We start from the raw sequence: 27,549 nt of genomic DNA on the forward strand, positions 1-27,549 counted from the left end.
GAGATTATTTGTGATGAAAACCCAGTTGCCTTTCTCAAAATAACTAACACCGCTGTCCCACACAATGTTTTCTTTATTAAAACAAAAATGGACTGTGCTCTGCTGAGGGGAATAACCTCTGATGAATTCTTCCTTGAGGTGCTTGCTTCTCATGTTACCTGTGAAAAGGTCTGTTTGCATTGAGCAACAGCGCTGAAGATCATCTCTAACAGAATTAGTTAGATAATAATTTCTCAACTCTTTGTAATTGAATTGAGCTTGGCATGGTGCTTGCAGGTTCTGTTGGAGGCCGACTGCTGCTGTGTCTTATCTACGATGTGTACTTCTGCTTAAAACAAATTTGGGGAAGTGTGACAGTATAATACCACTGGTGCTTTAACAGTCTGAGATTTTCACATTTGTACAGGACTGAACTGCGTTTAATTGCTCTTACTTGGAGCTATTTGCTGATAGGGTTGTTAAATACTGTGCGTTGCTACCACGCAGCATTAAACTTGATTGATACTGGACTTGGACTTAGAAATACAGTGTTAGGTGTAAATTTGTTATGTGTTCTGGAGAAGAGAGAGGTATTTTCCACTTCAAGTTCTTTGAGTAATTTTGTTTCTAAAATAAAAATTGCTTAAGTGCTGCATGCATTGTGAGAAGGGAGACTGACTTGTCGTCTGTTTTGCCTTAACAGGGCGGAAGAAGGAGTCTGTCTGCAGCATCCACTACTAGTTTGTCATCTAGCATCTGCCCCTGCTAGAAGGCCACCATGCAGCAGCCTCCACAGACTGTTCCAGCAGGAGTGGCAGCTCCACCTCCTGCAGGCATCGCTCAGAACATGTACTGGAGAAACAGCTCGCTCGGGAAACGAGCAAATGCCACAGCTGCCCCGGTGCAGCCTGTGACAGACCCTTTTGCATTCGGCAGACAAACTCCGCAGGGTTCCCCTCTAGATAATCCATCCAAGGGCAATGCATTGCTGATGCAAAGTTCTTCCTCAGCAGTGTTTCCGCAGCCAGTTACACATACTTCACCGCCACGTACAGGGGACAGTGCTCATGGACCCCACACATCTTTATCAGCTCCTGTACCTCAGCCAGGAATAAATACCAGTACGTTTGCCAACGTCCCGATGCCTTCGCCGTCCCCAGGATATGTTGTCAATAGTGCTACGGAAGCGCATCCGAATGCGGATCCTGGACTCCGTGGGCCTCCAGCACCGTTGCATTATAATACAGGAGCAGCAGTTGAGAATTCTTTTGGTGTGCATCCTGGAATGGTGTCCGCCTCCAACAAACCTGGAGGTAGACAAGATGTTAGTAGAGATCCCAATGACATTCCTTCAGGACCCAGCGCAACCGCCCTCTTCCCTCCGCCTCCTCAGCAGGCTGTGTCTCAGTGGAGGCCTGTTCAAGGTCACCTGCAGTCTCCAGTTCGGAATTTTGTGCCCTATCCTGAGCCGTCTTCTCAAATGGACGTTCATAACATTTCGCAGGCTTCTGTTAGCACTTCTCATCCTCCTCTGCAGGCGAATTTACAGCAGGGTCCTGTACACCAAGGTGTTCCACAAAACACCGTGCAAGCGCCTTTATCTGTTGGTTGTGAAAGGAATGGGAAAAATGGCTCTGGAAGTAGCAGTCATCACCTGAACAGCATCCCGCCTGGAAATGTGTTTAGGCAGAACACAGAAATGGCTAACGCTTGGTTAAGTCAGCCGTACCAGGAACAGTTTTACCCACAGCCACCGTTGCAAGACTCCAGTTTTGTCATTCCCACAGCTCAGGAAAATAACTCCAAAAACCAGTCTCTGGATATGTCTGAAACATCCAATAGACCGATTCCCGCAGATGGAGATTCGGGAACTCTCTCCATGTTTTTCAAAGGGGATGAGGCAGAAAATGAAGAAATACTTTCATCTGAAAAAAATTACATAGTTGAGAAAACGGAGTTTGATGCTTGCCAGCCGAATTCGGCATCCTTGTATCACCAGCCGGTGCACCCTCAGCGGGTTGCAGGGTGCTCTCAGGCGCAGGTCGGTGCAGGTTCAGCCAACGAGATGGTACAGAAAGGAATGGATGTCCAGTACTTCCCTAAAATTCTGAGTCAGCAGGAGACCCAGGCCGCTAAGCACTCTATGTTTGTTAGTGATGACAAGGCACGTATAGGTGACGCGTCTGGGAACGGCGGGTCACAGTATGAAAACGTCGAGAACCTGGAGTGCATTCAGAATCAAGAAGTGCTGCCAAGCGAACCCCAGAACATCAGTGCTTCCTCCCCTGCGGCTGGTCTTGATCTGTACAGATACGGATCCTTTCCAGGTCAGATGCTTCCAAAGAATGCTGTTGTGAGCCATGCTGAAGGAGGACCAAATTTGGAGGCACCTGATTCGTTACCTCATCCTGTCCGACCAGATAGTGTATCTTCAAACTATAGCACCATTAGCCATAGGAGTGCTTCTGGCTCAGCCAGGCCTCAAGAGCAAGTCGGTACATTTATTCAGCAAGAAAGTGGGAAGCCTGATGAAGAATCTTCTGCTAGCTTCTTCAAACAGATTGACTCCTCTCCTCTGGGAGGTGATGCAAGTGAGCTGAACCTGGGCAAAAACTACCATGGTAATCTATCCCAGCCTCCCACTCCAAGTCCTCCTAAGCCTACAGGAGTGTTTCAGACCAGTGCAAATAGCTCTTTCGAACCTGTGAGGTCACATGGAGTTGGTATAAAACCTGCAGAGATTGACCAAGCAAAGATGGTGGTTGAATTCAGAGAGAACCACTCAAACCAAAAGAATATCAAGAAGAATACAGCTGTGCCAGCTGCATCTCCAGGCAATCTTGAACAGCCACCAGATAATCTGGAAACTATTTTCATGCCTCAGGTACACCTGCTGCCTCTTGCAGTCACTGGTGAAGCTGGAAATACGTTGCACTCTGGACCTGTTATGGAAAACATACAGTCAGTACCTGAGAGAAGGTCCTTAACAAGAGCTCAGGGAGCAGTTAAGAAATGTGATAGCCCAGTAACGACTTTGTGGGCTCATAATGAGTTGCCTAATTTTGGGGGAAACGTTCTTCTAGCTCCTGCTGCTCCTGCAGTGTGCGTACCTGCCAAACAAACTGTAGAAGTCATTCAGCCACCAGAAGAAGGCCTGTCTAATCAGCAGCCGAGTAAACCAGGCACTATTGCTGTGCACCTTTCCCAGGATGGAAATATATCTTCTGAAAACCTTGAGAATCCTCCCAAAATGGGAGAAGAGGAGGCACTTCAGTCTCAGGCAAGTTCTGGTTATGCAAGTTTGTTGTCTTCTCCACCTACAGAGTCTTTGCAAAATCAGCCTATCCTGATTGCTCAGCCTAATCAAAGCTATAACTTGGCTCAGCCAATTAATTTTTCTGTTTCTCTATCTAATCAGCTAAGCAGCAGTGAAAACAATCAGCCAATGAAGGACTCTGGGGTTGGGGACAAGCCTGCAATGGCTCCCCAAACGTCACATGCTGGTGGGATCATTTCTGGGGAAAACATGCCATTACCTGTGATGCAAGTTGGATCTCTATTAGTTAATGCACTTCCAAATACTAATCTGTTAAAACATAATTTATTGCAAAGCCCTGTTAATTCCTCTGATACTGCTTCTAATCAGCCTGCAAACTTGCTTATGAAAACTCCACTCAATTTGGCTCCAGAAGGGCAAAAGAATGTTAATATGGAAGGTTTTGTTCCTGAATTTGCTAGCAAGCCAGGGCCTAACTCATCCGTTTCTCCTGGGACAAATCTGCCCAGTGGAAGTGCAAGTGCACTAGTACCCCCTGTTCATTCTGTAGTCCAGGCTAATAATTCTGCAAGTCATTCAAATAGCAAAGAAGAAGCTCCTGGAGTGCTTGACTTCACTGTATCACGGACGTTGGAGAAAAACAGTGCAAGTAATTCTGTACAGGTGCATAACCAGTCACTTTCTGGTGGTCTGGTGTATCCTCAGCAGTCAACTGGTAGCGCTGGTCAGGTGGGTCCTGAGATGCGTGACAAACAACATTTCTATCAACAGGTGACAAAAGATGTACAGCATCAGGCTGTATCGGACAGAGGCGTGCAGGGAGCACTGCCGTCTCAGTCACAAATGCAAGCCGCTCAAATGCAGCAGCAGACATCCTCCGTTCCTTCCAACTACCAGATTGCTGCAGGGCCTAAAGCCATGCAGCCGTCCCAGCAGCGTGAGAACCAGGTGCTGAGTAACCACCCTCAGCCTGTGGGTCCCCAAGAGGCGGGTGCAGCACAGCTGACAAGGTACGATCAGAGCCCTGAGAAGCAGCCAGCGTCTGGACGGCCGTCGGGTTCTCCGACTTCCACAGCCCCTTCTGCCGCCACCGGTCAGTCAGTCATGCCAAATGTGCAACAAGACCTGCAGCGTCCACCCCTGGCTCAGACTCCTCAGGATGCCTTTGGTCCACCCCAGAACCCTTATTACTACTATAGACATCCTTACGATGCTTACCAGCACCCGTACCCACCACCTTATCCTCCTGCAGACCCCAGAACAGCCGCTCATCTTTATTACATGGTAAGTTTTTATTTTTCCCTTCCTTCCCCCTCAGTATGTATGAGTAATTTTCATCTTTGAATGATGAGTTTAAACAGTTATGTCATGATCAACATTCAGTAGAGCATTCATGTGAAGTATTTAATTGTAGGGAAAATCCAGACAGCAGTAACAAAGCTTATGTCACAAAGACTGTAAAAACTTAAAGTAGTTGCTAATACGGATTCCAGTTGGCACAGATGTCAGCTGATAGCAGTTTATTTGGCTCTTTGGAAAAAGTTGGCAGTTACAACTGTCCTGGCTGCCCAGGTGTTCACATTGGGTTCCTCTGCTGCCTGAATTATGGACAGATTAGCAGAGTGGCCAGCATAGTGGTTGAACAGCCTTTAGTCCAGATGTAATGTTTTTTTCTTAAGCTTAGGATATTAATTAGACTGGAATATAATTTGCCACAACAGGTATCGAAAGCTATGCTGTAGCCTCTTGATCTGCATCTCACGGTTGTGGTGTGTATGGTGATTTGTTTGTGTTGAAAGGATTATTCTTGGAGGTGGAAAGCCTCTTGCCTTACCTCTCCATCTCTTTTCTAGGAGGATAGCTATGGACAGTATGACCCACGGTACAGACCCTACGATAGCACCAGCACTGCCTACATGGAGCCTGGGAGCTATCGGTATTCTGAGCCTGAACGTCCCAGTTCCAGAGCCAGTCACTGCTCTGACAGGCCACCTTCTAGGTACGCAGCTCCTAAATGGAGTAAAGCTCTGGGGTGCCCGGCGTGGCACGGTGCCTGCTGCGGTTTTACAGCATACGCCGCGGCGAGGAGGTTCAGAAACTCTTGGTGAGCTGCCGTAGGAGCGGGCGGTATCGAATGCCACGTCTGAAACGGATCCCGCGGCCTTTTCTGTTGCTAAAGCCTTGTCGCTCCTTTCGTTCAGTTCTCTGGGTGGTTGTTGGTGCTTCTACCAGGCAGGAGCTCGCTGCGATGGACTCGGTGGCTCCAGCTCTTCTTCACGTGTGCTGTGAAGGAGCAGCGCAGGCCACGGGTTGGTTCATCCACACTGGTTTAGTTTCTGGCTAGAACTTAAGCAGTGGCCCCGAGTTCTGCGGTTTGCCTCACAAGCACAGCAGTACGTGTGGCCGACTGAGACACCGTGTTTCAAATGTTCAGAAGAGAGAGGTGGTAAATCTGGTGGAAACATCCTGGTGCTGGGTCAGGTTAATGTGCCTGATGATGACGTCAGCTGTGTGGATGAGCTTTCTCACAGAACCCCCAAACTGTGGTCCATGTAGCAAAAGTGATATGTGGGCGTGTTTCACCCAGTGGCTTCACTGCAGGTTTTGGTGGAGATAGCACATGAATTAGGAAAACTGAAGCCTTGGTCTAATTATTTGAAATAAAAAATTTGAGAGAGGGAGACAATGCATTTAGATGCTACGTGCAAATATGAAGTAAAAAGCAGAAATGACATCTCTAGTATTTCTCAAGCAAGAAACAGGAAATTACCTTCCAGGGATTACTGCTCTCTGATGGTTGTTGCATAACTGATTTGTATGAACTTCAGACTAGTGACAAAATGCTAGCGTTGCATTACCTGTGGGTGGGTTTGCAGGTTTCCAAGGCAGAACCCCAGTTATCTGTCTGGAAATGATGAAAACCTGTGTGGTATTTGGTGGTGGTGGTTGACTCATGGAGCAGTCTTCAAATTAAAAACATAACATTTTGCTTACCAACTCTGAAAGATTATAGGAGGTGTATATTGGCTTTGAAGAGTACGAAACGATGTCTATAGCTGCGTGGGATAACTTACCATCATCTTAAGTGAATCTGAGTGCACTGTCAGATCTTGTAATGAGATAATAGCCTCTGGTAGCACTTCCTGGTGTGTACTCTTCTTATGCACTATTTTTGTAAGAGGTAGGAATTCCTATAGGTGGCACTGGGCAGATCAAAGCCTGTTAGGTAGCTCTGTCGGTGTTGATGTGTGATGTGACAGTGCAGTGAGATGTGGACCGTGGTACGGTCCTGCAGGGCAGCAGAGCCTAAGAGTGGCAACGTCCGTGTGACAGCGTGTCTGAAACTTGCCCTTAACGTACCAGTATTGAAGATGCAGCTTTGTAAACTGTGGAGAGGGGAATAACATCTTTCTGAAGGAGCCTGAGAAGATTGGTTGGGTGGATAAACCTGACCTGATAAGATCAAATCTCCTCCTCTGCAGAGGTAGGTGCTGTGTTAGCAAACTTCCCACACGTTCCAGGGAGGAGCATCACTGGACTCGCTTGGCCACTTTGGAGTTTGCACTGTCGGTTGTAGAGCAGCATGAAAGTTCCCATCATTCCACAGTGGCATTAAATATCTTTACCTCCTGTGCATGTATGTATGCATATCTGTGTGCATGTATACATGTGTGTAGATACAAACATACATGTATATACACACAGGTACGTACCTGTGTACGTACATACATATGTAGGCACAGTCCATTTTTCATCTAACATTCATCTTCCAGCTTTTTTTGGAAGCTGTGGGATGGTGTCCTGAAAGTGGTGTGTAATAAAAGCTCATTATTTTTCAAGTAGTGGCCACACCTTTCTTTTTCCATCAGTATTATCTTTTGTGTATGCGCTGACTCTTATTTTGAGGGGTTTAATCAGGTTCTTGTGCTTGTTCTGTTCATTTGGACAATCCATGTTCTAACGTGGGCTCTGTAGATGAGTGTTTTCTTCTGTTCAGTCCTCTCTGTTTGCTCAAACGAAAAACAAGCCTTTCCTGCACACTGCTGTCCAGCCAAGCCTCTTGGGAAGGGCCATAACCTTGAAGATGCCTGAAATGAGTTGTGTGGTGATGCGCTGCATTACAGTTGCAACTCAATGCCATCTCCTTTGTTCACTGAAGTGTTAAATGTAAGGATGTGCAGACACTCAGAACGTTGCTGCCTCTACTGAAAAGCTGAGATTGAGAAACAGACTGAGTGCAGAATGGAAATAGAGTGTGGGAGCAGGGCAGCGCTGCGGTGTGGGTGTTCCCTGTGCTTGCCAGGCACGGGTGGCATTGGCTTCAGGGTGAAGCAGGTGACACGATACCGAGTTCTTTGGCCAGGTACCCGGAGAAAGGTGTAGTTTGGTTTGCTGTTTCTTTTCTGACTGTATTTAGTGCTGGTGACAGATGCCACAGTGGCAGCCCTGGAGGCTGAAGCCCTCTGTTCAGAATTCTCTCTGAGAGGGCTAGTTCAGGTCCTGACCCATTTTCATGACCTTCTCCAGGCCGTGGTCCTCTTCATCACCATAAGATGTTTAACAAAACGTTGTTAAAGTTGAGGGAGCAATTGTTTCGTTACTTGTTAAGTTACTGACTTCTCTGAGACCGTTCAAAGGACGCTAATTATAGCAGTAGTTTTTGTGATTAATTGTCTGTAAATAGTTAAGCTTATCACCGAAGCAGTTGGCAAAAGTCACTAAATTACTGCATAGCAAAGACTGTCAGGTTTTTCTGGCAGAGCACAATTTAGTGATGTATTGGTTTGCAAAGTCTTAATTTTATCATTCCTTGTTTTCCTGTAAATGCGTTATTTTAAATATGGAACTGTACCTATCAGTTGTGGCATATAGTTTTTCATATCTCCTGCTGACTGTAGAAGAGACTGAAGGAGGAAAAATAACTCTATACTGGTGTGCTTTCTTTCAGGCAAGGGTATGCTGAGGATTATTATACAAAAAGTGGATGGAGTGATTATTACCCAGGCTATTACCCGAACTCATATGACTATGGAGGTAAGGTGTCAAAATGGACTCTGAAGTTTTCTATAGAAAGTTGCAGGTTTAAACAAAAACTTAAGGGGAAGAGGAGCTTTAAGATCACAAAATTACTATGTTTTTCTGTATTAATAAAACTGATATTCTTGCTGGTTGTGGAAAGGATAGAGTTGTACTTGCTGAAAATTGATCTTTGGGCCTACTTCAGTTCTTACTACCATGCCATTCTTCTTGTATGTTTTTTATTCAGCAGAAGTAGTAAATAGAAAATAAATTAAGGTGTTTTCCTCGCTACCAACTTTCAGTTTGCCTTCCCGTTGTGAAAGCACACCGTTGTAAGTCTACAGAACAGTTTTCTTCAATGTGTTGTGAGCCTGGCATTCGCTGGGGTGTGTAACCTGCAGGCAGACTTCTAAAGTAAATTTGAGGCGGGTGTAAACAGAAATTGACTCGTGGCTAGAATTTGGTTTTGTCCATAATGATCTGAACGCTCCCAGAGACATACTGCTGTTGGTAATCTGAAGATAATTGCTTGTATAGTGCCTGGGAGGATTTTAAGCAACATCTGTCCCCATCCTGAGACAACGAGCATGACGCTCTGAAGACTCGTCACAAAGATTCTGATAATATTTGTTGAGTCATTGTCATGTTATGATTGAGTTTTAAAGTTGTTAGAAAAGGCACATCTGTCTGATGGTAAATGCTGTCCCTTCAGGAGTATCTACCTAACTGTAATAATCATGTTTCTCAGAAAAGTGTGAAATTGATTTTTTTTTTTAAACTTTTTTGTTTGTTTGGCTGGCTTTTTAACTACAAAAAGAGCGGACGTATTTATGTAGCTTTAAGTACATTATTTTGGTTTTGCTATATGCTTCAGGACCAGATCAGCAAGTAATTAAAGAGAAAGGAGTAGAAAAAGGTTATAGGCAACGGCTTCCAGTCCCTGAACCACTTCTTTTTAATTTTCCGAAGATCCAAGTCGCTGGGAGCGTTACTCAGCCTATGACCCCAGATACAGAGATCCTAGGAGTTATGATCAGAGGTATTGGTACGATGCTGAGCACAACCCTTACCAGAAGAGAGAAGCATATCCGTATGGCAACAGGTTTGTCCGTGTGATCCGTGGTCTCTCAATCCTCTTTCCAGACCTAGGGCAGCCCAGGGCCCGAGTGCCGATGGCCATCGGGGAGCTGGTGCGTGTGTCTGAGTGAAAGGCGGAGAATCTGGTGTTGGTTTCTTCAGGGCTGGGTCTCCCATAGTCAAATGCGTCATCAGAAAGTCGAGTTACGGCAGTAAGTGTTAAGGCAAAGGCTGAGGCTTTGCTTGTGCCCTAACAAATACTGCTTTATTTGTGGAAGATCTGCCCCAAAGCCTTCAAAATTTATGAACTGTTGTGATAGTTGTATCAGGCATCAGAATATCAGGGTATCGTGCAGCTTTGTAAGTAAAATCCTCTCGGTATTATCCAGGGATGCAGATACGTCCTGTAATAGACTATTAAAATGCAGTACTACGCTTATTTCAGATAGACGTTGCTAGGTCTGTCTATAGCTTTAACATAGGTCATTGAGGAAAAACAGAGGAGCTGTCACTCTTAAGAAGATTTAAGGCAATAGGACCTGTTTTCAGGTCAGGTGAACATTCTGTGGGTTTTCCTAGAACAGACTCCGAGTATGATATTGGTCTTGATGTGAGTATTCTGGGTGAACTTCTTGAAGAAATGGCCGTTTGTTTAATAAAAACCTCAGTCTAGGAAACAATCTAAAAGCCCTTCTGAAGTGAGGTACAGTTTTCTTCTTGACGGGTATCTTCCCTCAGGGAGATGGGCGGCTACGTTCATTTTTGCTTTGTACGTTTCTTTGTTCTTCAGACACGACCGATATGAAGAGAACTGGAGATATGATCCTCGTTTTACAGGAAGTTTTGATGATGAATCTGAACCCCATAGAGATCCTTACGGGGATGAATTCGATAGGCGCAGTGTCCACAGTGAGCATTCTGGGCACAGTCTCCGCAGCTCCCGCAGTGTTCACAGTCACCAGAGCAGTTTCAGCTCTCGCTCGCAACAGGTGAGTTTCAGCTGGTCACATCAAGTGTTCTTTCAGCTGAGTTGGGTCTTTCTCTATGTCAGGGGTGGGTGAAACATTAGAAATATGGAAATATTTCTGGGGTTAGCTTGGGGAATATGTATTTTGAAAACTTTTATTCTGTAAGTTAAGGCTGTTTTGTAATAGAGTTTTGAACTTAATATTTATCGCCGTTGTCAAGAGAACTTTAACCAAAATCAGCATGCAGCTGTGCGAGTTGCCGCACACAGAAATGGAAAATTTCCTCTGCTGAATCCATTTGCTGTTTGTGAGAACTTTGCCCTCGCTGTCTTGGCTGTAGCTGACGATGTGGCTGGCTTTCTGTGTTGTGTCGTTTTTCTCATCACAAGCACGAATACTGTTACTGAACCTGGGATCTGTTAGAAGTCTAACTCCATATTTGTATGATGCTGTTTTGACTTGAAAGCAAAAACCAAATCTAACTGATTACTCATTTACTTATGCCATAAGTAGAAATCCTTGAAAACCGCAGAGAATACTGGGGTAACTTCTGAGGTACAGTCTTTGCTAGTGGAATGGGTCGTTTTAGCTGTAGTCTCGTGTGCTGGTTCATCGTGTTTCTTGGAAGTTCAGGTGGATTTCCCGTCTGAGCTCCAATTCATGTAGTAATATTGGAAGTAGCGTTGGAGAGAGTTTAGGCATTAATCTTTAGGCACCTGCAGTCATTTAGGCATTCATCAGGTTTAATCAGTTAGCTTTTCTGTCTTACAGCAGAGGTGAACATTGATTCTGATCCATAGTTGCTGATAGAGCAACACTTGAACCTGTAGCTCACTCTGTAGTGTTACTCTTCACACAAGCGAACAGACGTTGTGTCGTGAGAGAGCGGAACACACTTGGGTGTGAGCAGATCGAGGGGCAGTGAAAACCCTGAGGGAGGGCCCTGAGATACACGAATTACCTTCTGTGGCCCGTGCCGCAGGTGTCTGGCGGGGCAGCTTTCTCGAACGCAGCCTGGTTTGTGAGCAGCTGAAGCTGGGGGCGATGCTTCCTGTCCCGAGCCCCGCTCGCAGCGTTGCTCCTCGGTGTGCCGTCGTGCGCTCTGCTGACCCTCACTGATCTGCTCTGTTCAGAGCCAGCTCTACAGGAGCAGTCATGATCTAACGGCGAATACGTACGAAACCGCTGCGCAGGCAGCGCCGCTCCACACGGATTACCCCTACGGCGGGTACGCTGCTACCTTTGATGGACAACAGCCGTTCGCGGATTACGCCTACCCGACTGCCACGGGATGGTCAGCGGTAGAACAAGGTATTGGCGCCACCGGGGAAGGAGGAGGGAAGGCACGGTGCTTGTGAGGGTGTCTGCCAGGAGTTGCGCTGCTGGTGGTGTTTGTAGTGGGTGAGATTGTATCGTGTGCCTTTCATGCGCTGAGCCTGTCAGCTGGAACAAAAATGCTGGTTTACAGTGTATGCACACACAAAGAAAGTTTTGTTTCTTTTTCAGCGTAGGGATAACTTGCTTGCTGAAACCTGGGTGTAGCACAGAGCAGTAGTAGCTGGACAGTGTTTGCTGTTAAATACTGTGTACTTCCATTTGTAAATGTCTTTTTAGATTAGGTTTTTAACTACGCTGCTTGTGCTTCATGGGGAATGCTGAAAGTTTAACTTAAATTATGGAAAAATACTAGTTTTTTTGCTTACCCTTTGTTGCAAATCTCCAGAAGATCTTTGGGACTCTAATGGAGCTGATGAATTGTCGCTTATGAAGTTTAGCCAAACTGAATGGCAGGGTTTTTTTCCACTAGTACTGCAGGATTACTGAATTGGATAAATACATCAGCAAGTTTACTTAGTTGCAAGACAGGTTACTTGTTCTTATTTTATCTTATCTTCCCATTTCAGCACCTTTAAGGCCCTCAACGCCTGAGAAATTTTCAGTGCCTCATATCTGTGCTAGGTTTGGTCCTGGGGGCTTCTTAATAAAAGTGCTGCCAAACCTGCCTTCAGAAGGACAACCAGCTCTGGTTGAAATACACAGTATGGAGGTAAAGTTTACGAGAAAAAAGGGAGGTGGTGGAATACAGGCCTTTCTTTTGGAAGGGGAGTAGGAAACTTGGCTCTGTAGCTTCCTGGCTGATTTTTTTATGTGTCAGCACATGTATCTTTACATGTGTCTGTTTGGGCTGTAATCGTAAGTAAAACAGTAATTTTAAAAATTATTTTCCTCTGAGAGAGGATGTAGTCACAATCAGATCATCCAGCTCCTTATAATTTCGTTCAGGTGAAATCCTTACATCCTAGAAGGGCTGGAGTCGTGCCGGTTTGTTTCTAATGTGTTGCTTTCATAGAGACAACGTTGTCCTTGTACGTTCTCTGCAGGGCTAAGGACTCCTTGTCATCTAGATGGACTTGGGATTAAATATCATGGGTATATTTTAATTCTTCTTGTGCTCTTACAGAGAAATGCAATATTCAAGCCATGTAAAATATAGGGAAGGATGGGCTTACCGAATGAGAGTAGAATTCCTTGCTAAAATGTCCCTAGAAGGGAGTAGAATTGTACACAAATACTAGAACAGCATCAGGAAGATTATTGGGCTTGGCAGTGGTTGGTTTATGGTTGGACTCGGTGATCTTAAAGGTCTTTTCCAACCTAAATGGTTCTATGATTCTGGTCTGTGATAAGGAGATGTGAGGAAGATCTTTATATTTTGCTACAGAATGACTTCCACATAAAGTAGCGTTCATCACTTATGGTCCTTGTGCAGGTTGCAGGTCACCATATGTGTTCTGTTTAAGACCAATAGGCTTGATTACACTATGGGTTATATTCACGTCTGGAGGCTTTATTGTTAAAAAGCAAAATTCATAGTTATAAGAATTTCTTACTATTTACGTTTGTGTTTTAGACTATGTTACAGCATTCTCCAGAGCAAGAAGAGATGAGAGCATTTCCTGGTCCTCTTGCTAAGTATGTTCTTAGAGATTTCTGAAATCTATCTTTCATGCGTTCAGAATTCATTTCTTCATCAAACTTTTAATTGTCTGCAAATTACAGGGTTTAAACTGACTTAAAATATTTGTGGCTTTTCACCTGCTTAAATAATACATGAGCTTTAAATTTATTCCTCATATTAATCACAATAATCTGAATGTTTACATTTGTCTCATTGAAAACTTTTCTTTTTACCTTTTTTCCCCCTCAGGGATGACACCCACAAAGTGGATGTTATTAATTTTGCACAAAATAAAGCTACGCAGTGCTTGAAGAACAAAAATTTAATTGACAAAGAATCTGCAAGTCTGCTTTGGGACTTTATTGTACTGTTGTGCAGGCAGAACGGGGTATGGCTCACTGCTTGGATTTTTATCTATTCTAACCTACTTTGTGCACAAAATGGTATTTATGTAAAAGACAGTAATATGTGTGTACTGGCTTACCTGGGTGTAGTTCACAGACTGATGGAATGGGTAAACTGGTCGCTTGTCCTTGGGTGCTCAGTGGTGCTGGTATTCACACGTTGCTGTTGAAGTGACAAGTAAACAGCAGGCAATATTGAAATAACGGATTTTTTTTATTTTTTTTTTTTTTCTTGATATGTATAGACTGTTGTGGGAACAGACCTGGCTGAACTTCTGCTCCGAGATCATAAAACAGTGTGGCTTCCTGGGAAGTCCCCTAATGAGGCAAACCTGATTGATTTCACTAATGAGGCTTTGGAACAAGTGGAAGAAGAATCTGGTGAAGCCCAGCTCTCGTTTCTCACCGATAGTCTCATAACCACGATTGACAGTCTTGAGAAAGAGACAGAGCGATTCAGAGAGTTGCTGCTTTATGGCCGCAAGAAGGTGAATGCTCATGCTGGTGTTCCAAATGCTGCACGTGTCTTACTTTGTTTACTTGTTTTTCACAAACCTTTAAAGCTCCAGGCATCAGTTAAAATCATTTTGGCAACTTGCGGTGCGTATAATACTACATGGCACTGCACTGCGCTGGTACGGGAAAATGTTACGCCTTAACAGTTTATAATATAAAACAAAATTATATTTGTGTGTTGGTATTTGACCTAAACAAACGTTTTTTTCATTCAGTCACAAAGTACTACTGTAAAACAATCATGGTTTATCTGAGTAGTATGTTAAGCTATTCCCAGGAAACTAATTTCTGTATTCATTAGGATGCTTTGGAGTCTGCCATGAAGCATGGTTTATGGGGTCATGCTCTGCTCCTTGCCAGCAAAATGGACAGCAGAACACATGCGAGAGTTATGACCAGGTACTGTTTTGCTTGTTGGTTAGCACAGTATGACTGCCTGCTCTGCTAGCGAGGTAGAGACTTGCTGCTCGGAGACCTTCATGTCAAAATCATGAGTTATCCTTAGAAACTCACGCAAGAATAATGCTTTAATTTTACCTGTATATTCCGTTGTCACCTGTAACTCTTTATTCTGGGGCCGTCTGGCCATAAACTGAAACCCGAGAAGTTGTTCTATGCCACTCGTTCCGTTGAAGAGGTGTTTGAACAGCGTCACCTGTGGGCTTGCTTGACAGACGCTGCAGGTCAGGCTTTGAAAAAACTCTGCAAAGACCCAGCTGACAGCTCTGTTAGAGCCAGGTGACTGTCACACCCGTCGTTCTGCTTGCCTGAAAGAAGCGGCTGTGTTCGTGCACGCTTTGTCTGTAGACAGAAAAACTTGCAGCTTCCTGAGCTTGTGAAATCATGTGCTGAGTCTGGTCAGCTGGCATGGGAGAATCCTGAGGTTTTTCCTGGCTTGGACCGACCTACGTCAGATCCAGTTAACTAGCAATGTTTCGCCTTTGAACGTTAACCACGGGGCAAGTGCTTATTCAGTGTAGTGTCTTCCGACAGCACTTCCTTCTCCTAACCTAAGCTAGAGGAACTGCCGCTGAGTGTTCAAGCACATTTGAGCTGCTTACCCCGTGTTTGTGTTCTGTTTTTCTGTATAACGTCTCTGCAGATTTGCCAACAGTCTCCCAATTAATGACCCTCTGCAGACTGTTTACCAGCTCATGTCTGGAAGGATGCCGGCTGCGTCCACGGTAAGATTCACGTGTGGACTGAACTCTCAGCGACTAAAGAGGTACTGCAGTGAGTGGTGTGGTCCACCACAGCCGTCCTCCCATGTGCTTTTCCTAGAACTGTCAGATAAGTTGTTTTAGTGCTTTTTAGGTTGAAATGCTTTCCCATGCAGAGTGCCAGTCACTGTTCTGACTTAAGTAATTCTTCTAATTTTAGTGCTGTGGAGATGAGAAATGGGGAGACTGGAGGCCTCATCTAGCAATGGTGTTATCCAACTTGACGAATAACGTGGACTTGGAATCCAGGACCATTGCTACCATGGGAGACACTCTTGGTAACTCTTGGGGAATGAACAGGGTGATGACTGAAGGAAAAAGCTTTCTGAAAGCTTGAATTACTTAACTTTTTCTTCTGAAAACAAGCAATTGCTGCGTAAAATGTGAAGTGGAACAGTTTTTTATATGGGTGTGTCTCATGTTGTGAAGGTATTTGAATGCAAAGCCAAAGCAACAGGGACACTGAGTTACAACGTGCCACTAAGAGGAAATATCCCGACTCCTGTTGCTTCTTTCTCTACAGCTTCTAAAGGCCTGCTGGACGCTGCTCATTTTTGTTACCTTATGGCCCAAGTTGGTTTTGGAGTTTACACAAGGAAGACAACAAAGCTTGTTCTAATTGGATCAAATCATAGGTTTGGCTTTCCTTTTTTATTTTATTTTTTTTTTAAAAAAACTTCTAGATGCAAAAACGAGAGCTGAATGGCTTGAGAGACTGAGTTCCACTGCTCCCCTTATCGTCACTAGCCACAGCTGGTTTTGAGAGAACTATTTGATGCCCTGACCTGTTTGAGGAGAAGTTACTGGTGTTGTGTGTCTGATAGAGCTATGTTTCTGACTTTATTTCTGATTTGTCTTTATTAATTGTCAGCACATATAATCTCAGTGCTAAATAATACCGTTTCTCTCCCGTTCCTGAATAGCTTGCCATTTTTGAAGTTTGCCACCAATGAAGCCATTCAGAGAACAGAAGCCTATGAATATGCACAATCACTAGGAACTCAGCCTGGCTGCTTGCCCAATTTCCAGGTGAAAAGCTGTTTCATTTTCATTATTTTGGCAGATTTTGCACAAGGTTTTAATCTTTCATGCGCTGTACTCGGCACAGCAAATATTTTATCCATTGTAACATGAAATATTTGTGGATAACGTAGTGCAGGATAGCGCTTTTCCTCTTGTCACTTAAATCTCCTTTTTGCATTTTTCATCTGTGCATTCCGAACTTCTGAATTTTGAATGTTGCTGTTAGTTTTGTAGTAGTTGTTTCCCTATATTCCAAAGGGAAAACCCAGCAGAATGTATTGGCAGTGGCTGTAGACAGAGAGATAACTTCCGCTGGGTGGAAGAGGAGAATTGAATGCTTTTCCCTTCTTTTTTTTTTTTTCCCTACCTAGTGTAGATGTGCTAATGGGATATCTGAGCTCTCAGCTGCAGTGACAGACTGCCTTTCATTTGATACTTCTAAGGATGTTCTGATCACTTGGTTTGTCTCACCTCCTGGCATTCCGTAGGTTTTCAAATTCATCTATGCTTGCCGGCTGGCTGAAATGGGACTTGCTGCTCAGGCTTTCCATTATTGTGAAGTGATTTCCAGAACTGTCCTTAAAGATCCACATTACTACTCGCCTGTACTTATTGGCCAGCTAATCCAGGTAATGTGAGGAAGAATTAAGTATTGGTGGCTTCATATTTTAGGCGGTAAGCTGTGGCTAAAGTTGCCTTTTTGTTGGCTGGTTAACTTAAACTTTACCACGATTCCTTTCTCTAGATGTCATCACAACTACGCCTGTTTGACCCCCAAATAAAAGAAAAACCAGAACAGGAATCTTTTATTGAACCTTCATGGTTAGTAAGGCTTCGACATGTGGATGGACAGATCAAGGTACAGAATGTACTTTTCAACATGAAGTATTCTCTTTTAAGGATTAGCGTAAATCCGATTTTTTTAAAGTGGTTTTGTTTATACTGCTGGTTACAGAAACACATGAAATGACCTTATGATATATTCATGTTGTAAAGTGCAAGTGGTATGACCGAGACCAAGTGAACTTACCACACTTCAGTGCCCGAAGATTCAGTACAGAGTAGTCAAAGGGCGTGTACATTGTACGGGACAGGCTTTCCGCAGTACTGCAATGCAAGGGGGATTGCAAGGCTCGTTAGGTTGCAATAACTCCTGCTCTAAGCAGAGGATCTGCTTGCCAGAAAAAAAGTTGTGTGTGAATTAGTGTAGCTAGATTGTAACAGAGTGGAAATAATTACCATTTATTTAAAGAGATCTGTTAGAAACTTGAACCTTGAGCTAATTAACTAAGCTTCCGTTAAAAAAAAAAAAAAAAAGAAACAACAAACAAAGCCCCAAACAAACAAAAGTTTTAAATGTCTTGGTTGAACTTGGCCTGCAAATGGCTGACAACTGTTTTTTTGACTAAACACTAAAAAAAACCCAAAACCTGTGTGCTGTTTTCACTTTTAAGATTTCCTTTGCTATATGTTCCCTTGGTTATGAACTTAATGTCTGGTACAGTTAATAAGATCTTGCTTTTTTGTGCAGGAGGGTGCAATAGCTTATAACACAGACAGATCCACCCCACCACCATATGCATGTAGTACACCAAGCTCTGAATTAGACCATGCTAGTCAATGTGATGGAGCAGGAGTTGGCCGTGACATGGGTCCAGGTGCTGAAAATGCATTGTTAGCATCCTTATTGCCCAGTATGGCTCAACAGATGCAAAGTGTGCAGCTGATGCCTTCAGGTTAGTGTTTCATATCCTTCTTCATGACAGAGAGAAAATAAACGTTTCAGGTTTCTGGTATAAGAAACCACTTAAGAGGGTGGTAGAAACAGTGAGATTTCACTACTGCATTGTATCGTTTTGTTCATAGGGTAAAAGGTTCACACGCAGGAATTTCTGCTTAGTTATAACCCGTAACTTTTTCTCTTTGTGCTGCAGTACCTCAGGCTGTCCTTGATGGGTCAGCTGCCATGATTCCTCCTGGTGACCAGGAAGCTGTCCGAAGTGTCCCTTTCTATTCAGTGGCTTCTCAGTCTATCGGTCCGGGACCTGGCTTTGCACCGCCAGGATTTTCAAATCCGTATGGAACCGAACCATCACCACTGTATTTAGGGTCAGCGCTGCCACCAGGAGGGCCACCACAGGACATTGAACCGCGGTCAGAAGAGCAGATGAATCTGGAAACAGGTCTGGGATCTAAGTAAACAGCTTTCCTTCCTTATAAGGGGAACGAAGGATTTGGGGGCATAATGCAAAGTATCACAATATTTAGGAAATAGTAAGTCAAGTCTTGGGTATTAAAATTTTGAAAACACCATGTAATGGTACAGAAACACCTGTGGAAAGTGAGGATAATCATCCGGCTTATTTGGCGTAGTTTAAAAGAGAGGTCAGACTCGGCAGGCTGTGATTTAGACTCTATCAGGTAATCACTGGGTGCACTGGGATTGGCACTTCTGTTTGCAGCGTCTGTGATTGGAGCCTCGGGGATTTCTGCCTCTGAACATCAGCTTCTAGGACCCTGAGGAGTTTAAATTCTGTGACAGCAGAACCTGTCGCGTGTGGAGGCAGGCGTACACAAGTGTGGCAGGGCTGTGTTAGAGATGGGAAGAACCTTAAACTGCCCCGTACTGGTGGTTGCATCCCTCAGCCTGCTCTGACCTGTGTGTTAGAACAAACATAATACCCATGCAGAAGGGAAACAGAACAAAACCAAAAAAATCACAGCAACTGCAGTTCACATTCTTTAAAAGACCAGGTTCTTTCTAGCACAAAACTCGTAACTAGTGAAAACTTTTGCCTTAAAAGTGTTGTTGGGGGGGGTTGGGGGCTTTGGGCTTTTTTCTGTCGTTGTGTGTGTCCCCCGCTAACATAGTGTAATTTGGTTTTTAAGGAATTCAGAGAATTGCCCCGGAGTCTCCTTCACAGAACTCTTTCCCTGAACAGAAAGAGGAGGATTTCTATGGCAGAATGGCTAGCATGGTAACTTTATTTCATACATCTTTCCAGCAAGTGTCAGCTGCATTGCAGATCTTTGCAAACACGAGAGTGTGTTGGACTTCTCTCTTGCTCTTCAGCAAGACTTGAGGCTTAGTTTTTCTTTCCCACTGTCCTTCCCGTTCAGTAGAATAAATAATGTAGGACGAGTAGAAAAACTTTAGCTGTAACTTTCTTCTCTAAAAAGAATTCTTTTTTTAAAAAGGGAGGAGGGAGGGATATCAGGCTGTTGTCTGAAGAGTTTAGTTTATCTTTCTCTGCCCTGTCTTCCTCTCCCACCTCCCAGAATGATTCTTCATAGCCAGAAGAACTTGTAGCATACGTCAGCAATTGAGGCTAGCAGGCCCTAAAGAACAGTCCTGGGACTGAGTTGTAACAGCACGGTGCTGGCTACCACTTGGTCATGACTGGAGATGTGGAAGGTGTTCATCAAAATCCCAAATCCCTGTTTACAACATAGTCTTTTCACTGTTTGAGCATCGCTGAAGTTGATATCTCCTTGGGAGTTAGTCTGCTGGAGTGATAACTGTTCGAAAGAATTTACATGAGCATTTTTAGTAGGGACACATTTGGCAACTGATGAGGGATGAGGAGGCTTTTTGACCAGAAATTAACCATATCTGTAGAAGAAACAGTGAAACTTTTTTTTTGTGCTTGAGTTCCTATAGGAACATTAGAAGAACAACCTCATGTTGAGGGGAGGAAAAATGCAGCAGCCGCTCCCTGGTGCAGCATTTTTCTATTTTTCCTCTTGTGGGCTGCACAGCAGTGCCCTGATTTAACTCCCTTTAATGGACCAGTTACGTGGTAGTGCAATTCCTTGGCCAGACTTCAGCTGGTTTTCTGCACATCCATGTGTCAGAGGAGGTGGAAGTACCCAAATAACCAGCTGGAATGTCTTTTAATTGTGTGGGGCTTTTTGATTAAAAAGTGAACGTCGTGTCAGATCCTTAGCCGCTTGCTTATTGTGCATGTCCTGGCTTTATGTCTAACCAGGCACCAGGACGAAGATCCAGATCTGCATCTCAGTCTTTAGCACATATGGTATGCCACAAGCAGGCTGTTTCTTTCACTAAATCTTCATTCTTATTTATTTTTATGTGCTTTTATATCTTTTCCTATTGCTACCTTCTCAAAGAAGGAATTTGTTTAGCGAGAGGACGTGTAATCCATCACTCCAGCAGTGACAACTTTGTACTTGCCTGTATATTTGTAACACAGGGCTATGGGCGAAGATCCCGAACAACGTCAGAGTCCTCTGCTCATTCTGTGGGACGAGAGAGATCCAACTCTGCAGCAAAACAGCCCTCTCCTCCTCCCTCTGTTCCTGTAGGGAAAGAGACTAAAAAAGAAATGAAAAAGGAGCCAGCCACTAGAAAGGTAAACTTTCTGAGAAAGGCAGCCATAGCTGGAGGGGGTTTGTTAGCGTGTGTGGGAACTCCGGGTCCGGGGCACTGATTCAAGAGGTCACAACTAAACCCTTTCTTTCTGTTATTAGGGGCAGCTCTGGGCTCAGAGCTGACGTCCCGAACAGAAAGTGAACCGTTGCATGAATGCTTCTGTTAACCTGCCTGCAAAGACAATGTCGGGAGAATTAACTGAGTAGATGAATTTGTTTTTAGACTGGTGCAAACTGGTTACGCTGGCTGATGGGAAAAGGGAAGAATGAAGCTCACCTTCCAGACGACAAGAACAAATCAGTAAGGCCCCTGAATCGCAAAAAAGTTTATACATTTTAATTTGTTCAAAACGTTGTCCTGGATGACAGACGAACGTTGTTTCAACAAGCGAACAAACCTGTGTGAAACTTTCAAGATTATGGTTATTCCAGGACTGGCTTTTTAAAAAAAAAAGTTACAGTGTTTTGATTTTTTTTTTTTTTTCTGTTTAGCAGCTTTGTTTGAACTCCCAATCTTTGTGATTTTCTTGTAGATCGTTTGGGATGAACAGAAACAACGCTGGGTTAATCTAGATGAACCCGAAGAAGAGGTAGAAATCTGAGTACTCATTATTTCTCCAAGTGGAAAACTGAAATCTGTACTGACACACAACTTTCTTTAATCTGTTATTGGCTCTTAAGAGCTGCCTTTGACTGAACTTGGATTAAAATGTGTAACATCTTGAAACTAATAAGCAGGTTCCATGTTCTTATAGTCCATGTCCTTATGGAACCATTTGTATCTTCAGTTGCTGGTGTGGATCCAGGAATTGTGGTTGAATTTACAAAGGAATTTGCTCTAAGCTTAGTCCAGTGTGTGTCTTCATAGGGGTTGGCATCACCTAGGGAGTTGCTTGTGATTTGATTTGCTGCAAACAGAATATAGGGAAAAAGGGCAGAAAGAGTCTGTAGTTCTGAAAATCGTGTAGCGAAGAAAATCACGCATCCTGTCCACCCTTGTCGTTCAAGGATCCATCTCAAAACACGAACGTATAGTAAGAACCACTGTGGTAAATGTTTCCTTTAGGGTGAACGTAGGTGGGTTGTAGAAATGCCTTGACGTTAGTGAAGTTGTCAGATGGGGGGTGTCGGTCTGCGCTACGAGGTGTGTGTCTGTATACCCATCTTTATGTGCTCTGCAGTAGGTGAGGAAAAGGGCAAGTCAGACGGACACTTGGTTTAAAACTCTCGGTCGACGATGTGGTTGGATTTTTTTTGTTCTCCCTGCAGAGTAAGCCTCCGCCACCACCTCCAACAGGATTTCCTAAAGTTCCTCAGGCTGTTCCACCGGGCCCCGGAGGCCCACCTAGTGCCCCTGTCAACATGTTCTCCAGAAGAGCAGGTAACAGGCAACGTCGATGCTTGAAGTATGGAAGACTTGAGATTTTTCTCTCGTATAGAAGGCAAAGGCAGAAGTCTTTGTTTTTGGGAACAGCTGGCAACTCGGTGATGCCGTGGAGCCGTGGCGATCGCTGGCTTTGCTTGTGCCTGGCGTCTGCACCGTGGTTGCTGTCACAACTGCACTGTGACTTGTGTATTATTGTTGGTACCCCTGGAGCTTTATTTTCTGGTTCGGAAAGGGGGCTTAACCAGCAAACTGTTCGAAGTCGACGCGGGATGACTAACCTTACCTCTGTCACTTCTGTTTTAGCCGGAAGCAGAGCCCGTTACGTTGATGTCCTGAATCCGGGTGGAGCCAAGGCAAGCGGTGCTCTCCCTGCACCCTCAGACCTGTTTGCCCCCTTGGCACCAATGCCGATTCCTGCAAATGTGTTTGTTCCAAACTCAGGTGGGTCATAAGTAGGTAAAATTGGGAGGAGGTTGTATGGTTATTTAGGGTGATGTGATTCTCTGGGTCACTTTTGACAGTGCGTGACCTTTAATGAACGTTTAAGAATCTTCAATCTCATAAACTCCGATGCGGTTTAGAAGTAGAATGAGTCTGGGAACTGCAGAACTGTCTTCTTTCCCTTTCTCTTTTTTTCTTTCCCTTTCTCTTTTTTTCTTTCCCTTTCTCTTTTTTTCTTTCCCTTTCTCTTTTTTTCTTTCCCTTTCTCTTTTTTTCTTTCCCTTTCTCTTTTTTTCTTTCCCTTTCTCTTTTTTTCTTTCCCTTTCTCTTTTTTTCTTTCCCTTTCTCTTTTTTTCTTTCCCTTTCTCTTTTTTTCTTTCCCTTTCTCTTTTTTTCTTTCCCTTTCTCTTTTTTTCTTTCCCTTTCTCTTTTTTTCTTTCCCTTTCTCTTTTTTTCTTTCCCTTTCTCTTTTTTTCTTTCCCTTTCTCTTTTTTTCTTTCCCTTTCTCTTTTTTTCTTTCCCTTTCTCTTTTTTTCTTTCCCTTTCTCTTTTTTTCTTTCCCTTTCTCTTTTTTTCTTTCCCTTTCTCTTTTTTTCTTTCCCTTTCTCTTTTCTCCCCTGCCCCCCATTGCAGAGTGGCTAGACCATCCGAATAGCAAGACTGGAGCTGGGTAGCATTCCCGTGTTGCTGGGTAGCTCGTGCTCACTCCTGACACCCATTGTACTTCCAGGATTGCTGTTTGGTGAAAGAAAGGGAGAGGTCCTACCTGCGTGCTTGCCTGCCATATTTTTTTTTTACTATTTTCTGCTTTCACGACGTGCTGTGTTGCACCAAAGTTACCTGTATGAACTGTGTGCACCTGCATTGCAGGAATTCGGTTCTGCTGATGTCCCTGCTTCTCATCCTGTGAAACCAAACACCCTGGTGTGGTGCGATCGGTTAAATCCCGCTTCCTTTGTAGTGCCGGGGGAACCCCAGCCCATGGAGGGGAGCGGTGCAGCAGAGCACACGCCAGCTGCAGATCAGACCAACACAGATCCTGCTGCCGCCGTTGAACCAGAGGTGGGTTAGAAAGAATGTCTTGTGTGTATAATTCAGATTTCTGATTTAAAACCCCTCGTGATTCTGAACAGTAGTTCTGTAGCCACGGTACGTACCAAGCGTGGTGTGGTAGGGGTTGTGTTTGTGTATGAAACTTCAGTTAAAGACCTGGAGAAGGGAATTGCAAGTGAAAATGGAAGGGGAAAGCTCGTGAAAAGTTGCATTTCCTATTTTTGTCAGGGCTGCAGGGTCTGTGGGCGCAGTATGTGTCAGGAGAGGGACCAAGCACATAGGAAGAGCCACAGGCTGTGTGTTTCACCTGGCTTGATGTATTGTGTCGTTGTGAGGCTTCAGTGGGATCAGTGCAGGAGAAATGTGAAATGGCATCGTAGAGATGAAGCTAAACAAAAGTGCGTTGTTTTTCCGTAGTACTTAAACCCTGCAATCCTTCCTCCTGGGTCTGGGCTTCCTGCTTCTAACCCTGATGGCTCCCAGTCAGGCGAGGTAAGGCTTGATTCAAAGTAGTTAGCTAATGACTTTTGCAGCGTATTTTAATTGTTAATTCGTAGCGGACTTAACGTGGGCCATCTAAAACAAGTAGCTGACTCAGTTGCTACTGAGGGCCCAGATGGAATTGTATGACTGCCTCAAATTGTACAGAAAAGACCCCTAAGCCCCTACGAGAAGTTGAGCCTCCATGTCCTACGTTTTGTGATGGGATCTCCTTTTTCTGTACACGTAGACTTTTACAAGCCTTTTCCAGAGTAAAATGTCAATAGCAGTTTGAGGATCTCTTCTCGCCTCCGTGCATGCTTATAATTTCACTAATATGAAGTGCCAGACACAAGGAGAACAGGTTGCTATGTGCCAGGCAGAGTAACATTACCTTTGTTCCTACTAAATGTTTTCTATACCCACATAATTTTGTGCTTTACGAAGTCCTTTTGATTTAAACTAACTTCTGGCTGTACATTTTATTTTTTTTTAACTTGAAGTTGGTTTAACCTTTTGGCAGTGAGACTTTTAAAATGAAATAAAACAACTGAAAGCTTGGGGCAGTGACATGCATGACGACTTTTTTATTTGTGTTTTTTTGTATTTGTGTGTTCTTGCTGTTTTGTAGCTTTCGCGCTCTAGTTCAATGAGTTCATTATCACGTGAAGTAAGCCAGCATTTTAATCAGGTACATGTGGCTGGCCGTTCTCATTTATGTTAACTTCTTTTTACTTTTCCCCCCCTCTTTGTTTTGCATTTGCTCCAGTACTTACTAATGCTACTTCTAGTCATTTTCCCCGCTGCTCATTTCACAGAAATAGCATTAAAAGTGACTAATGATGTAGTGTTCCTTTTAACACTCAAACAGGGTCTTCAGAGTTCTTTGTATTTATGAGATTGCATGTAATCCAGGCATGCTTTTTGTTTATGCTCATGTCCCCAAGAGATTCACTGAATAACTTGGATCAGTTCTTTCCTGGGTTACCAAAGAAGTCAGTTGACTTTAAACAAACAAAACCAAAACCAAAAAAAACCTCCTGAAAAGCCTCACACAAGCGAGACCTTGTCATTCCGCTGCTGCCAGCCTCCCATCGGCAATAACCCCGTTGCCTGTTTCATCTGCAAAAGCCCCTGTAGGAATGAAAGGAATGCTTCATCTCTGCTCTGAGTTCCAGTTGTGTGGGGTCACCGTAGAGGGGTGACACAAGCTCTTTCCGATGTTTCTTAGTAAAGCAAAACCTGACATAGAGTGTTTTGTTTGGGGGCAAGTCCTCAGGTCTACTAACCACAGCAGAAGGTACTAATGCAGTCACGTCGCACTGGTGTCTTGTGTTGGTTCTGCATGCGTTGGCTCTTCAGAGCTGTTGACAGTTGCTGCATGTGACATCGTTTTGCCGATTCCTGCGTTAAGCCAGTAACAGTAAAGGTGCGGGCGCGAGCTGCGCCAGCCCTTCCCGCGGCCGTTGCGATCGCTGCGCTGTCCGTGTTGTTGCCGTTACGGCCGCGACTCTCTGCTCCGTGTGACTCGGCAAACCACGTGTGAGAGCCGCGAAGCTCCGCCGCGCTGTAACCTCGGGTTATCTGCTTTCCAGCCGGCCGCTGTCCCGCCTGCGGGGGGCCCTGCAGCAGGAGCAGTACCCTTCTACAACCCCTCTCAGTTTGCACAAGTGAGTAAAGGCCTCGGCTTTCCTTTGAACGGAACCGCGGCGTTGGGTTTTACCGCCTTAATCCGGACCGTGGCACGTGGGGCGTTAAATGTGCCCGTAGAGCCCTGAGCACCCGTTCAAGTGAACGAGTTCGTGCTCAAAACCTTGTTGTATTTCACCTCCAGTATGATGCTTTGACAGAACAGGGTGGGGTTTTTTATTCCTGTTCTCCTTTTTCAGTCTCCTGCAGTCACTGGAAGTTCAAGACTGGGAAGAATTGGCCAGAGGAAGTATCCAACGCTGAAGTGAATATGATGGCTTTTGTATTTGGAATTCTCACTCGTGGTCGGAGTAGACAAGGAGCTGTTCGATCTCACGGCACGTGGTATCAGTACTAGCTGCAGCTGACGTGACAGAAGTTGAATGATGGGTGATTTTCTTTCATGGGTCTCCCTACTTGCACCTCATCTACGCAAATCATTACCAAACATGAAATATATGTAACTTTTCCTTTTACAAAACCTGGCTAGAAATAGCTTTGCTGTGGTAAAGGATAGACACGAGGGAGGAAATAGTTGCTGCCTGTTACAAGAACTCGGTGTAAATTGCTTAGGCAATTTATTCCTTATTTTAAACCTACTAGTGTGACCTGCAAAGACATAGTTTCAGGGATTCCTTAATTTCTGAAGGATGCTCCCCTCCCAGCGAGGGGAAAAAACATGTCCACATTGTAACACTCTGTGGCCTTAAGAGGACCATGCACAATTGTGACGCTTATCACCCAGGACTTGGTTTGTCGGGGTGTGGAACTGGAGATGTCCATCGGAGAAATGCCTCGTGCTGGTTTGGTTTTTGAAGCGGGGCGGGGGGGGGGGGGAAGGGGGCCACAGCTCATCCAAATAAATTGAATGAAAACTGTGACTGTAATCTAATACTAATTCGATTTGGATCTTGCCTAGTCTGTCTGTAGTTCGTGGTTTAGACTACTTGTAAAGCAAATTGTGTAGTCTGACAGAAGCTCTCTGTATAATAGCCGATGCTGTACTCTTTGACGAGTGAGTGTTCTTTTAAGTGCAATATGGTTACTTGCTTTCTCTCAACCTGCTGGCACTGTACAACCAGGGTGGTAACAGCTTGAAAGTTGTCTGATTTTTTTTTTTTTTTTTTTTTCCTGTTGAGTGCCAGAATCAGCATAATAGTCTGTTCTTGAATTTCCATTACTGAAATAACCAAGGTCTTAAATAGCTAACAGCTGAATTTCAGAAATACTAAAAGTAGACGGACTAGACCTCTACTGCTGGACTTCAAACTATTTAGGTTTAATATAGGAAATCTTGAAAACCATGATATGCAACTTTCATATTCACTGAAGAATCTGAATTATCTGCAAAGAGAGAAATAAACTTTAAATATTTATTAAATCGTTAGGCCATATTTTATTTAGAACTTGCCACCGAACTATATGATTTTACTTGAATTTCTGCCCATGAGTAGAAATAATGGGAATGTGAAACTGCCAGTGTTGGTCCCCGGTTGTTTTGTGGGTGGTTTGTTTGGTTTTTTCCTTTTCCTGAATATCGCCACCTTGCTGAGATCTCAATAGCCTTACGTACGTCCTGAAAGGTTTGTGCGTAGCCGAAGCAAAACGCTGTTTGGGGGGATGAGAAACCTTTGCGTAATGGTCCGTACTCAGTTCCAGATGTGG

At 44.2% G+C, this 27,549-nt stretch overlaps 1 protein-coding gene across 4 annotated transcripts; it reads left to right on the forward strand.

Moving 5' to 3' along the window:
• Positions 1-757: 757 nt before the first annotated feature.
• On the forward strand, positions 758-26,701 carry SEC16A (SEC16 homolog A, endoplasmic reticulum export factor). 4 transcript variants are annotated; one of them, XM_086475877.1, is made up of 32 exons: positions 758-2,107; positions 2,144-4,540; positions 5,110-5,255; positions 8,205-8,290; positions 9,245-9,377; positions 10,143-10,341; positions 11,454-11,631; positions 12,225-12,367; positions 13,232-13,293; positions 13,529-13,667; positions 13,929-14,171; positions 14,501-14,598; positions 15,302-15,383; positions 15,580-15,697; positions 15,943-16,054; positions 16,343-16,448; positions 16,931-17,071; positions 17,188-17,301; positions 17,974-18,178; positions 18,377-18,625; positions 19,332-19,420; positions 20,432-20,479; positions 20,657-20,815; positions 21,058-21,135; positions 21,368-21,424; positions 22,104-22,215; positions 22,525-22,662; positions 23,624-23,724; positions 24,133-24,207; positions 24,827-24,886; positions 25,791-25,865; positions 26,085-26,701. In XM_086475877.1, the coding sequence occupies exons 1-32, from the start codon at positions 758-760 to the stop codon at positions 26,151-26,153; spliced, it is 7,362 nt and encodes a 2,453-aa protein (XP_086332003.1). In that variant the 3' UTR covers positions 26,154-26,701. The 4 variants fall into 4 exon arrangements, with proteins under 4 accessions (XP_086332003.1, XP_086332000.1, XP_086332001.1 ...); XM_086475874.1 differs by having other exon boundaries at positions 758-4,540; XM_086475875.1 differs by having other exon boundaries at positions 758-4,540; positions 5,113-5,255.
• The last annotated feature ends 848 nt before the right edge of the window (positions 26,702-27,549 follow it).

The sequence above is a fragment of the Leptosomus discolor genome, chromosome 19, assembly GCF_034619465.1.
Source record: "Leptosomus discolor isolate bLepDis1 chromosome 19, bLepDis1.hap2, whole genome shotgun sequence".
In the NCBI taxonomy this organism is placed as follows: domain Eukaryota; kingdom Metazoa; phylum Chordata; class Aves; order Leptosomiformes; family Leptosomidae; genus Leptosomus; species Leptosomus discolor.